Here is a 14,353-nt window from a genome sequence, read left to right on the forward strand (position 1 = left end):
GGCAGACTGGAAGTCCGTTTTTCTGATCTTCCGGTTTGCCCATTGTGCCATTTTTCGCACTCTGGGTCTTCATGGAAGCTTCCCTGAAGCCTCCAGCGGGTGAAACGGGCTTCCCCAAGGCCGAAAATCAGCTGGCGAGCACGCTGGAGCTGACATAGAGCAATGCCTCTTGTGCCCTCCGATATGGCTCTAAGGGCCAGCTGTGGCACATGTGCCGTAGGTTTGCCATCACTGGCCTAAACGTTTCTTCCCCAATATAATGTTCTCAAATACAGTGATACCTCGTCTTACGAACTTAATTGGTTCCAGGACGAGGTTTGTAAGGTGAAAAGTTTGTAAGACGAAACAATGTTTCCCATAGGAATCAATGGAAAAGCGATTAATGCATGCAAGCCCAAAACTCACCCCTTTTGCCAGCTGAAGCACCGTTTTTGCGCTGTTGGGAATCCCCTGAGGCTCCCCTCCATGGAAAACCCCACCTCCAGACTTCCGTGTTTTTGTGATGCTGCAGGGGAATCCCAGCAGCGCAAAAATGGGTGCTTCGCTGGCAACGGAAGTCCGGAGGTGGGGTTTCCCAGCGAGGGGAGCCTCATCGAAATCACAGTATTGCAAAAACACGGAAGTCCTCGAAACCCCACCTCCAGACTTCTGTGTTTTTGTGATGCTGCGATTTCGCTGAGGCTCCCCTCGCTGGGAAACCCCACCTCCGGACTTCCGTTGCCAGCGAAGCACCCATTTTTGCGCTGCTAGGATTCCCCTGCAGCATCGCAAAAACGCGGCAGTCTGGAGGTGGTGTTTCCCATGGAGGGGAGCCTCAGGGGAATCCCAGCATCACAAAAACGGGCGCTTCGCTGGCAACAGAAGTCTGGAAGCAGTGCATCCCAATGGCGGCAGCTTGGGTTTGTAAGGTGAAAATAGTTTGGAAGAAGAGGCAAAAAAATCTTAAACCCCGGGTTTGTATCTCGAAAAGTTTGTAGGACGAGGGGTTTGTAAGACGAGGTATCACTGTATATTGGAATTACAGCTCCAGAATTGCATCCTGTGATAGCTGCCCATGCACCTGTAGGATTCTGCACTGGGAAAACTAAGTTAAGCTCTCGCTGATATTTCTGAACTGGAAGTAATTTTTATCTATTGACTTCATTTTAATAACTCTCTCAAATCAGATTCCCAAGGTGGTTTATAAAAATAGTACAATAATTAATCTTTAAATATTAACGATTCCTCCCCCCCACCACCAAGAAACAGTTCTTTGATTTCTTTCTCTAATAATATTTTTTTGTTTTGCAGGTTTGAGACCTTTGAATATAATAGCTTTGAACAATTCTGCATCAATTACGCCAATGAAAAATTACAGCAGCAGTTCAATTTGGTAATTTAGATTGTCAAATTTATTTTAGTATCTTTGGGGATGGGGTCAAATAATACAAAGATAGCCACAATATTCTGTGCGTTGACTAAAACGTTTTAAGAATATAGTAAATGAACCAGATATAGGAATAATTAACATGCTCATGAAGTTTGTCTTCTAAAAAGGATTAATCCACTCTATTTACATTACATAGAACTGCTATTTAAAAGCCAATAAATTTTTGATGAGCTCGGTTTACTAGATGGAAATTATGTGAATTCCCACTGTTAAAATGCATTGATTTGCAAGTAGGACTCATATTGTCTCAGCTGAAATCCTTTTAAATAATATTTCAGATTATGAACTCCAGTTTATTTGTGTTACATAACGATATAATCATTTTATGAGTGAGCTAGATATTTTCTTTCGGCATAACCTTTGAGAGTTCATCAACTTTTACAATAAATAAACAGTACAATGGTACCTCTATTTACGAAATTAATTCGTTCTGTGACCAGGTTTTTAAGTAGAAAAGTTTGTAAGAAGAAGCAATTTTTCCCATAGGAATTAATGTAAAAGCAAATAATGTGTGCGTTTGGGGAAACCACAGGGAGGGTGGAGGCCCTGTTTCCTCCCAGGAGATTCCTAGAGAGGCCCCACGGAGGTTTCTCCCTGCCTTTTTCGGCCCTGTTTCCTCCCAGGAGATTTATTTATTTATTTATTTATTTATTTATTAATCAGATTTGTATGCCGCCCCTCTCCACAGACTCGGGGCGGCTCACAGCAACAACAATACAATGTAAAACAAATCTAATATTTAAATTAATTTAAAAAACACCACAAATTAAAACCAATCATACATACTAGCGTACCATGCATAAATTTTATAAGCCTAGGGGGAGGGAAAGTATCAATTCCCCCATGCCTGACGACAGAGATGGGTTTTAAGGAGCTTACGAAAGGCTAGGAGGTTGGGGGCAACTCTGATATCTGGGGGGAGTTGGTTCCAAAGGGTCGGGGCCACCACAGAGAAGGCTCTTCCCCTGGGTCCCGCCAAACGACATTGTTTAGTTGACGGGACCCGGAGAAGACCCACTCTGTGGGACCTAACTGGTCCCTGGGATTCGTGCAGCAGAAGGCGGTCCCGGAGATATTCTGGTCCAGTGCCATGAAGGGCTTTATAGGTCATAACCAACACTTTGAATTGTGACCGGAAACTGATCGGCAACCAATGCAGACTGCGGAGTGTTGGTGTGACATGGGCATATTTAGGGAAGCCCATGATAGCTCTCGCAGCTGCATTCTGCACGATCTGAAGTTTCCGAACACTTTTCAAAGGTAGCCCCATGTAGAGAGCATTACAGTAGTCGAGCCTCGAGGTGATGAGGGCATGAGTGACTGTGAGCAGTGACTCCCGGTCCAAATAGAGCCGCAACTGGTGCACCAGGTGAACCTAGGCAAACGCCCCCCTCGCCACAGCTGAAAGATGTTTCTCTAATGTGAGCAGTGGATCGAGGAGGACGCCCAAGTTGCGAACCCTCTCTGAGGGGGTTAGTGACTCCCCCCCCAGGGTGATGGACGGACAGATGGAATTGTCCTTGGGAGGCAAAACCCACAGCCACTCCATCTAGTCTGGGTTCAGTTTGAGTCTGTTGACACCCATCCAGACCCCAACAGCCTCCAGGCACCGGCACATCACTTCCACTGCTTCGTTGACTGGACAAGGGGTGGAGATGTAAAGTTGGGTATCATCTGCATATTGATGATACCTCACCCCATGCCCTTGGATGATCTCACCCAGATTCCTAGAGAGGCCCCATGGAGGCTTCTCCCTGCCTTTTCCGGCCCTGTTTCCTCCCAGGAGATTTCTAGAGGGGCCCCACAGAGGCTTCTCCCTGCCTTTTTCAGCCCTGTTTCCTCCCAGGAGATTCCTAGAGAGGCCCCAGGGAGGCTTCTCTGCCTTTTCCAGTTACAGTTTCGGAGGCTCAGGTTTATAAGTGCAAAATGGTTCTTGAGAAGAAGCAAAAAAATCTTGGAACAAAAAGTCCATAATTAGAGGCGTTTGTAAGTAGAGGTACCACTATATTGGAAGACCGAGAAAAAGGAAATTAAATTTCCTTCAATTTAAGAACGGCACATTTTTTAAAAGGGACTTTTAAATTCCCTTTAAAAAAAAACACTCACAATCCATAGCACCAAGTTCCCCCTTACTTAGAAGACTGTATTCTGCAGATCTTCACAATTTTTAGCTGTTTCCATTCTCCAAAGGTTCTATACATTTTACCTCCCCTGTGGCTTTTTTTGACAATTTCCAATGTTATTTAAAACAAAACAACCAAACTCTAATGGTTTTCTCCTTATTTTGCTCATTTTGCTTTCTATTGACTTTGCCCACAGTAATTAAAAAGTCCCCCAAAGCAATTTTTCATAGTAATAAATATTGTGCTGGATTGACAGGGTGAAATATTTATTTTAAGATATTCATCAATCCTTGCGAAAATTCTGTTAGCTGCTGTGGCTTGTTTTCTTAATAGGCTAATACATTATGTCTTTACATCCTTACAAGTGATTCATGTTACAGCAATTCAGCTATTACTCGTGCGTGATTTCAAGTTGTTAATATTCCTATCCTTATATATAATTTTTATGCATTATAGTTTTACTATAATCTTTTTTGCATTTACAGCAATTTAATATATGATTTTAAAAATTGAGCATGATTCAAATCTCACACGCGTGTCCTCTCCCGAGATTTTGCTGCATGCACAGGCAGAGAAACAAAAACACGCTGGGACGCACTCGTGTACATAACTGAAACTGCGCTCACAGTGCACCGATAGCAGCAGTAGCCAGCGTTCCCTGTAAGCTGCGCACATGCGTGCGCCCCCCAAAATACCCCCGCGCACCCTTTTCCACGGGCGCGTGCTCACCATCCCCCTGCCAGTCCGCGGGGGGGGGGGGCAGGGGCGGGGAAGTGCCGGCAGTAGAAGGGAAGGGAGCCATGGCCGCCCCTGCCTCCCCATGGCGCCTCCGGCCCCCTCGCGCCCCTGGCCTCTCGGCCCTGCCCCCCGCCCACCCGATCCGCCCCCTCTCCTCCTCCGCCGCCTCCTGCCTTGGGGCGCGACTTCTCCCCCGGTGGTGGCGGCTGCGGCTTCTCGAGACGAAAGCGGGCTTTCTCCGTGCGCTTCGGGAATGCCCGCCCCGCCCCTCTCGCAGCCCCTTCACTGGGAACGCTTTCGTCCCAGACTTCCAGCAAGGGGGCTGCAGTAGAGGCAGGGCAGGCGTTCCCAAAGCGCTCGGAGAAAGCGCTCTCGCAGCCCCCTCGCCGTCGGTGCCTCAGTTCCAGAGCTCCGCCTCACAGCTGATCACCCTGCCGCCGCCCCAGGGCTACTGCCCAATGCCGCTGCTGAGAGAAAGAGAGAAAGGGGGGGGAGAGAGAGATAGCAAGAGAGAGAAGAGAAAGAAAGCAGTAGAGAGAGAGAAAGAAAACAAGAGAGAAAGAGAGAGAGAGAGGAAAGGGGGAGAGAGAGATAGCAAGAGAGAAGAGAAAGAAAACAAGAGAGATAGAAAGAAAGAGTGAGAGAGAAAGAAAGCAATAGAGAGAGAGAAAGAAAACGAGAGAGAGAGAAAGAGAGAGAGAGAGAGAGCAAGAGGGGGAGAGAGAAAGAGAGAGAAATGACTCTTGATTTAAAGCATATGGTAAAAAGCACCCAAATAATAACAGAGAAAAAAAACCCCAGCCGTTTGTGTGTGTGTGTGTGTGTGTGTGTGAACTCTTGAACCATTTCCAATAGCTCACCTATTATTGGAAATGGTTCAAGAGTTCACACACACACACACACACACACACACAAGGGGGGAGGAGACAGGGATGGAAAAAGAGGAGAAGATAGTAATAAAATAGATTTTGGTTTTGTTTTATTATTAATTTCTTTTAATAAAAAAAGAAGGGAATTTTTTTTCTTATTTATTTATTTATTTATTTATTTATTATTTATTTATTTATTTATTTATTTATTTATTCATTCATTCATTCATTCATTCATTCTTCTATGCCGCCCAGTCCCAAAGGGACTGTCGCTCAGACACTATACTTTTCCGCCCACACCGAAAAAAAATTAGAGGGAACATTGGCAGTAGCAGCAATCCACCCCAGTCGCGAGTCACTTTTTTCAGTGCCATTGTAACTTAAAACGGTCACTATACAAAGAGTTGTAAGTCAAGGACTATCTGTATTTTGGGGGTTTATTGAAATAGTCTTTCCGGATAACCGCTGAATGTTTGCTATCTCTCTCTGCCACAGCATGTCTTTAAATTGGAACAAGATGAATACATGAGAGAGGAAATTCCCTGGACCCTCATTGATTTTTATGACAATCAGCCATGCATAGACCTTATAGAAGCTAAGCTGGGTATCCTGGACTTGCTGGATGAAGAATGTAAGGTAAGCAGAAAAAAATCCCCCAAACTTATTCATGCTCTGTGCCAGTGATGGTCAGGTATTTTTTTCCCTTTTGGGCTCTGGTTATGTTTTTCCTATTGTTCTGGTTTCTGGTAGAAGTTTAGTAATTACAAATAACTCTCATTAAATGCATCATTTCATGAATAAAGCAACTCTGTTTATTTCTCTGCTCTCTTGTACTTCAACACATTCCAGACATCAATCGGTCCGTTATCTCTCTCTTAGCCGCATTCTTCACATTCCTTTTCCTGCTTCACTTAGACAAGATTTATTTCCTAACTACATCGCTTTTAAAAATACAGCAGCACTGACTAAATACAATACAAAATACTTTGGCTTACTTTAGCGTGGCGAAAGCACCTTCATATTTCTTTTCAGCAACGTTGAAACTCCACCCTTCTTCTCCACTAGCCCCCTGACGTGCCAATTACCTCACTACAATATTCCTCTCCTTAATATCTTCTTCCAGACCTTTGCTCTCTACGTTTCTGAATCCTTCTGAATTTAGGATTAACCCAGTGAGCATCTGATTCTCTCTCACTAGATCCTGAACTCATAGCCCCATCCTGTGGCTGGCCTCCCACCTGTTCTACTACCTGTAACCCCGGGCCCCACACTACTTCATAAACACTATCTGAATCCGAGTCCTCAATATCTTCATCATCCTCCAACTGATCAGGAGTATGTCCGATGCCTTTCTGAATAACAAAGGTCTACAAAAAAATATTTATTTTGTAAATAAATATTTTTGTTGACCTTGTACTTTTCTGAATCATTTTTTTGTTCTGATTTCAAAAATGTGTATAGCTTTTCTGTAGCAGGTATAGTTTCCACGGAGCAGCATCATTATTATAAGGTATAGGAAATATACTGGCGGCAACATTAAGAAAACAGTAACACAGGTCTACAAAAAATATTTTTTGTAATCATCACAGTTGACCTTGTATTTTTCTGAATTTTTTTTGTTCTGATTTCAAAAATGTATATAGTTTTTCTGTAGCAGGTGTAGTTTCTACGGAGTAGCATCAATATATAAGGTATAGGTAGTGAAGGGCTACCCAAAGTTTTACTACCACACTGTGGGCATAGCTTATTAAGGACACCCTGCATTTTCTTTCAACATCTTTCAGTGCAAATTGGATGCTCCCTGGGTAGAGGAAATATATTAGCAACATTAAGAAAACAGTAACACAGGTCTACAAAAAATATTTTTTGTAATCATCGCAGTTGGCCTTGTACTTTTCTGAATTTTTGTTGTTCTGATTTCAAAAATGTATACATAGATATGAGCTGCTCCACGTGCGAGTACATTCCAAGTTACGAGCCGCGACGCGAGCAAAATTTCTGTTCGACACCCGAGCTCAAATTCGGGATATGAGCCGAGCTTCCATTAGGTGGCGCAAGAATCTCCCTGCTTCCAGTTATCTCGGCGCGAAAAACAAAGTCTAAAGGCATTCGTTTGAGATGCGAGTTGATCGACTTACGAGCTCGGGTCTGGAACGAATTAAACTCGTATGTCGAGGTACCACTGTATAGTTTTTCTGTAGCAGGTATAGTTTCCACGGAGCAGCATCATTATAAGGTATAGGAAATATACTGCCGACATTAAGAAAACAGTAATCTACGTATCAGAAATAACGTAATAACAAAAATGCTTCTATATCAGACACTTTATGTGGTAGAGCAAAACTAAGCCTATTTTTGGAATCAGCACATCAAACTCTCTAAAACAGACATGTTACTTTTGCTGCTGATTTCTTTGTGTTGACCAGTGTAATTGTCTTTTAAAACAGGTCCCTAAGGGGACAGACGAGAACTGGGCTCAGAAACTCTATGACCGCCACGGGAACAGTCAACATTTCCAGAAGCCCCGCATGTCAAACATGGCGTTCATCATTTTGCACTTTGCAGATAAGGTAAGGTTTGGTGCAGACCCAGCCTTTCTCCTTAGCTGGGGTAATATCGCCCTTTGGTCTAGGGCAGGGATAGGCAAAGTTGGCTCTTCTGTGACATGTGGACTTCAACTCCCAGAATTCCTGAGCTAGCATAAAAGTGAGAATAAAGAAGCTTTCTTGAGAGAAGAAAATTGCTTAGAGAAAATATTAAAAGAAAAGATCAATGATACAAAAGCACAAGCTAGTAATATATATAGAATGTTATTGCAAGCAGAAGAGGAAGAAATAAAAGGCTTGACAAGATGCTGGCAAAATGATTTACAAATAGATGAAAGTGAAATGAAAGAAATAGTAGAAAATATACATAAGATTAAGAACACAAGAGTTAAAGAGATGAGAAGAAAAAATTTACATAAATGGTATTATACTCCAGCACATTGCACACTTCCAGGGGAAAGAGAAAGGTAATTGTTGGCATGGTTGCCAAAAGAAAGGAATTTTCATGCATATGTTCTGGGAGTGTGTAGAAATTCAGAAATTTTGGAAGGAAGTGCCGAACGAAATAAATAAAATGCTAAATATTCATTGGATAATTACAAAAGAAATAGCGATATTAATTAAACAAAGAGAACTAAGAGATTTTAAAGAAATAAAAACTGCAGCACTGGAAAGCGCTCAAGCGGTAGTGGTATTGGGTTGGAAAGAGTCTATAAAATGGACACTACAGAACTGGTACTGGTACATGGTGGACCACATTCATTTTGAAATCATGGAAATAAGATTAAACAACTTTGATGAAAATAAACTGGAGAAGCTGATGGCACGATGGAATAAGGTGAAAGGTTATATGCTGAGTAGAATCTGTGACGCAAATGTGAAAAATAAACTCCAATCACTCTTTCAATAATAACAAATGCAAAGTAGAGCTAAGGAAATATATATATATAAACTAGTAAATATTTGAACCCCCCGCAATTGGTGGTGGTGGTGATGGTTATTGTCAGTCGGGTGATGGGCACACGCACTGTGCACTGTTTTATGTTTGTTTTATGTAACCATATCTACAAAATCAATAAAAATATATATTTTTTAAAAAGAAGAAGTCCAGAAGTCATAGAAGAGCCAACTTTGCCTACCCGTGGTCTAGGGAAACCTTTGTGTTGGTTGCCTGTACCAGGGATCGGTTCTGGCTTACGTCACTGCCGGTTCGCTTCCTGATGCGCCACATGGGTGCACACATGCACAGTGCTAAAAACCCATATAAAAACTCTATATGGGGCGTTCCCTTTGAAGAGTGTTCGGAGACTGCAGGTAATAGAGAATGCAGCCGCGCGAGCAATCATGAGCCTTCTGAGATATGCCCATGTCTCTACAGCACTCTGCGTGTTACACTGGTGGCCGAATGGTCTCCGAACACAATTCAAAGTATTGGTTATAACCTATAAATCCCTATTCGGCCTTCTCCAGGTCCTGTCAACTAGACCAGTGTTTCCCAACCTTGGCAACTTGAAGATATTTGGACTTCAACTCCCAGAATTCCCCAGCCAGCAAATGCTGGCTGGGGAATTCTGGGAGTTGAAGTCCAGATATCTCCAAGTTGCCAAGGTTGGGAAACACTGAACTAGACAATGTTGCTTTGTGGGGCCTAGGGGAAGAGCCTTCTCTGTGGGGGCCCCGGCCCTCTGGAATCAGCTTAAGACTCACCTATGCCTCCAGGCTTGGGGCTATTAGATTCTTGCCCCCTGGTTAATGAATGTGTTGAAAGAATGCTGAGCAAATGGAATGACTGGTTTTTATGGATTTTTTGGGTTTTTAAACTTTAAATTAATTAATTGGATCTAAGATACTGTATATTGTTTATTATATGTTGTGAGCCGCCCCGAGTCCTCGGAGAGGGACGGCATAAAAGTCCAATAAATAGATGATAGATAGATAGATAGATAGATAGATAGATAGATAGATAGATAGATAGATAGATAGACAGACAGACAGACAGACAGACAGACAGACAGACAGATTAATTAGATAGATAGATAGATAGATAGATAGATAGATAGATAGATAGATAGACAGACAGACAGACAGACAGACAGACAGACAGATTAATTAGATAGATAGATAGATAGATAGATAGATAGATAGATAGATAGATAGATAGATAGATAGATAGATAGATAGATAGAGGGAGAGGGAGAGGGAGAGGGAGAGATACTTCCCCATAGAGCTTTATAGCACTAGCTGGGTGTTTTACAGTGAAAAAGCATTATTTACATATTGGCCCCAACAATCTGGGTCCTTATTTTACAGACCTTGAGTCAACTTTCAGCTAGTCAGGATCGAACTCCAGGCTTTGGGCAGAGTTTGCCCGCAAAATGCATTCTAACTACTGTGCTATTAGGGCTCCTAGCAGCTGCTGTTTATTCATTTTCTTTTCACCTTTGAAATCGAAAGGCAAGAAAAAATTCAGGGTATTTACAAATGAATTGAAAACTGGAGTTTAGAGTGAGATTTTAAAAACGAGTTTTAGATCCTCCCCCTTTCTTTGCATTTAATTGCATACTCCTGAGTGCCATGGTGATGGAGTGTTGTTGGATTTGAAAGATAAAACTGGTACATATGCACTTCCCGTTACTCTAGCACATTTATCTTGCTAACAGCAGCCGCTAAACATACGTTTCAGCTCCGTGTCTCAGAACTAGGGTATAATTCACACCAGTCAGGGGGGTAAAGTTGATATCCAGCTAAGAAGGCTTGGTCTGAATTCCCCCCTCAAATCTGAAGCTGCCTTAGCACTTTTAAGCAGCCACAGTTTCTCACCTCTTTTCACTCTGTTGTGAGTGTTGAAGATTGTAGCTACTAGTATTCTAAGAGTTTCTAGTGAGTTTGATGGCAGGAACTGCACCTGGCGTCTCTTGCAGAAGAGAACAGAACAGAACAGAATAGAAGGAATGGAAGGGAATAAAGAATAGAATAGAATAGAGAAGAGAAGAGAATATTCTTTATTGAGCAAGCATCATTTGACACACAAGGAAGAGTGGATTGGAATGGAACGGAACAGAAAAGAACAGAACAGAAGGAATGGAAGGGAATAAAGAATAGAATAGAATAGAATAGAGAATAGAATAGAGCAGATAATAGAATGGAAGAGAAGAGAATATTCTTTATTGAGCAAGCATGATTTGACACACAAGGAATAGAGTGGATTGGAATGGAATGGAATAGAACAAAACAGAAGGAATGGAAGGGAATAAAGAATAGAATAGAATAGAACAGAGAATAGAATAGAACAGAGAATAGAAGAGAAGAGAATATTCTTTATTGAGCAAGCATGATTTGACACACAAGGAATAGAGTGGATTGGAATGGAATGGAACAGAACAGAACAGAAGGAATGGAAAGGAATAAAGAATAGAATAGAAAATAGAATAGAACAGAACAGAATAGAGAAGAGAAGAGAATACTGTATTCTTTATTGAGCAAGCATGATTTGATACACAAGGAATAGAGTGGATTGGAATAGAATGTAATAGAACAGAACAGAAGGAATGGAAGGGAATAAAGAATAGAATAGAATAGAGAATAAAATAGAATACAATACAATACAATAGAGAAGAGAAGATAATATTTTTTATTGAGCAAGCATGATTTGACGCACGAGGAATACAGTGGATTGGATTGGAGTGGAATAGGATAGAATAGAATAGAATAGAATAGAATTATTTATTGGCAAAGTGTGTTTGGACACCCAAGGAATTTGTCTTTGGTGCGTATGCTCTCAGTATACATAAAAGAAAATACATTTGTCAAGAATCATAAGAACAATCACTTAATGATTGTCATAGGGGTCAAATAAGCATTCAGGAAACAATATTAATAGAAATCTTAAGGATACAAGCAATATGTTGCAGTCATACAGTCGTAAGTGGGAGAAGGTGGGTGATAGGAATGATGAGGGGAAAAACTAGTAGTAATAGTGTAAATAGTTTGAGAGTGTTGAAGGAATTATTTATTTAGCAGAGTGATGGCGTTTGGGAAAAAACATAGTAAAATAATCCACAATCATAGAGGTCTTCAACCCTAGCAACTTTAAGACTTCTGGATTTTAATTCCCAGAATTCCACAAGTCTTAAAGTTGCCAAGTTTGAGGATCTTTGCTCAATCATAGCATCCGCCATTCGGTGGAGAAGGCCAGATATGGAGAAGGCAGTAGGGAAAGCAAGTAGGTTGCTTGGCTGCATAGCTAGAGGTATAACAAGCAGGAAGAGGGAGATTATGATCCCGCTATATAGAGCACTGGTGAGACCACACTTGGAATACTGTGTCCAGTTCTGGAGACCTCACCTACAAAAAGATATTGATAAAATTGAACGGGTCCAAAGACGGGCTACAAGAATGGTGGAAGGTCTTAAGCATAAAACGTATCAGGAAAGACTTCATGAACTCAATCTGTATAGTCTGGAGGACAGAAGGAAAAGGGGGGACATGATCGAAACATTTAAATATGTTAAAGGGTTAAATAAGGTCCAGGAGGGAAGTGTTTTTAATAGGAAAGTGAACACAAGAACAAGGGGACACAATCTGAAGTTAGTTGGGGGAAAGATCAAAAGCAACATGAGAAAATATTATTTGACTGAAAGAGTAGTAGATCCTTGGAACAAACTTCCAGCAGACGTGGTAGATAAATCCACAGTAACTGAATTTAAACATGCCTGGGATAAACATATATCCATCCTAAGATAAAATACAGAAAATAGTATAAGGGCAGACTAGATGGACCATGAGGTCTTTTTCTGCCGTCAGCCTTCTATGTTTCTATGATATTTTTTCCCCTCTGTGAACAAAATGGATCTACCCATCCTCCAGGCATATTAACATTGTTCAGGTTAAAAGCCACTTGTATGATTTTTATTAATGAGCCACGGTGGCACAGTGGTCAGAGTGCAGTACTACAGGCCCCCTTTGCTGCCTGCTGGCTGCCTGCAATTTTGATTTATTTTATTTTATTTTGATTGATTTATTTATTTTGTCCAATACAAATTGAAAGTTAAGGAGAATAAAAACGTGTAGTAGTAAATATCAGGGAAGGGATAGAAGAAGAGATATGAGAATAGAATACATCAATGAAGAGTAGAGGAAGGATATATGGATGGGAGAAAAAATATATAAAATATAGGAGAGACAATTGGACAGAGGACGGAAGGCACACTAGTGCACTTTAGATCAAATCTCACTAGGCTCAAGGTTGACTCAGCCTCCCGTCCTTCCGAGGTGGGTAAAATGAGGATTGTAAGAGGCTATAAAGTGCTTAGAGAGGATTGTAAAGCATTGTGAGGTGGCATATAAATTAAAGCTGGTTCAAAGGCATGTCAGGCCTGGGTTGCTACCAGTTTGGTGAGCGGGAGGAAATTCCTGCTACCGATTGATTGATTGATTGATTGATTGATTGATTGATTGATTGAATGAATGAATGAATGAATGAATGAATGAATGAATGAATAACTAGCAAGATGGCACTGCCTATGGCGCCACCAAGAGCTGGTTCAAAGGCATGTCAGGCCTGGGTTGCTACCAGTTTGGTGAGCGGGAGGAAATTCCTGCTACCAGTTCTATAGAACCGGTCCAAAAGGGCAGACCTAGTACTGGCTAGCCCTACATGGCATCAGACCAGATTACCTGCGGGACCGCCTTTTGCCGCATGAATCCCAGCAACCGATTAGGTCCCACAGAGTGGGCCTTCTCCGGGTCCCATCAACTAAACAATGTCGGTTGGCGGGCCCCAGGGGAAGAGCCTTCTGTGTGGCGGCCCCGACTCTCTGGAACCAGCTCCCCCCAGAGATTGGAACTGCCCCTACTCTCCTTGCCTTTCGTAAACTCCTTAAATCCCACCTTTGTCGTCAGGCATGGGGGAACTGAGATATCTTCCCCAGGCCTATACGATTTATGTATGGTATGCTTGTGTGTATGTCTGTTTAATAATATTTTTTTTAATATTTTATATTGTAAATTATTAGATTTGTTATAAACTGTTTTTATTGTGTTGTGAGCTGCCCCGAGTCTACGGAAAGGGGTGGCATACAAGTCAAATAAATAAATAACTAAATAAATAACTAAATAAATAACTAAATAAATAACTAAATAAATAACTAACTAACTAACTAACTAACTAAATAAATAAATAAATAAATAAATAAATCTAAATGCTATTGCTGTTAATAAGCACCTAGTTTTGATAAATGTTGAACAGAGCGGCTATGCTAAATTACTCTTTTGTGCTTCTGAACATACACACAATTAAGTTTGAATTGAATGTAGAAATAGAGATCCAAATATTTTAGCATTCTGTAAAATATTCTGGTTTTAAGCTGCCCCATTTTTTTAAAAAAAGGATGTTTTGAAAAGCAAAATACAGGCACATACTGTCCATGTTATTTAGATAAATATGTTTTATAAAGTTTGTACTTGAAATTTTAATTTTCTTTTTTCTTTTCCTATCTAAACTCTATTTCTGTAATCTTTTCTAGGTGGAATATTATTGTGAAGGCTTTTTGGAAAAAAACAGAGATACAGTCCACGAAGAACAGATCAATATCCTGAAGGCCAGCAAGGTAAAATTACCTGTGGGAAGAATAAATTGGTTTGTTATAT

At 41.2% G+C, this 14,353-nt stretch overlaps 1 protein-coding gene across 5 annotated transcripts in view; it reads left to right on the forward strand.

Annotated features, from left to right (window-relative positions):
• The window catches only part of MYO5B (myosin VB), a 345,830-nt gene that overhangs the window by 173,714 nt on the left and 157,763 nt on the right, over positions 1-14,353 (forward strand). For all 5 annotated transcript variants that reach the window (XM_070743570.1, XM_070743569.1, XM_070743567.1 and 2 more), the window contains exons 11-14: positions 1,291-1,372; positions 5,655-5,795; positions 7,607-7,729; positions 14,230-14,313. In XM_070743570.1, coding sequence (XP_070599671.1) covers positions 1,291-1,372; positions 5,655-5,795; positions 7,607-7,729; positions 14,230-14,313 — 430 coding nt within the window. The remainder of the gene's footprint in view (positions 1-1,290; positions 1,373-5,654; positions 5,796-7,606; positions 7,730-14,229; positions 14,314-14,353) is intronic.

Source organism: Erythrolamprus reginae, chromosome 2, assembly GCF_031021105.1.
Source record: "Erythrolamprus reginae isolate rEryReg1 chromosome 2, rEryReg1.hap1, whole genome shotgun sequence".
Lineage (NCBI taxonomy): Eukaryota > Metazoa > Chordata > Lepidosauria > Squamata > Dipsadidae > Erythrolamprus > Erythrolamprus reginae.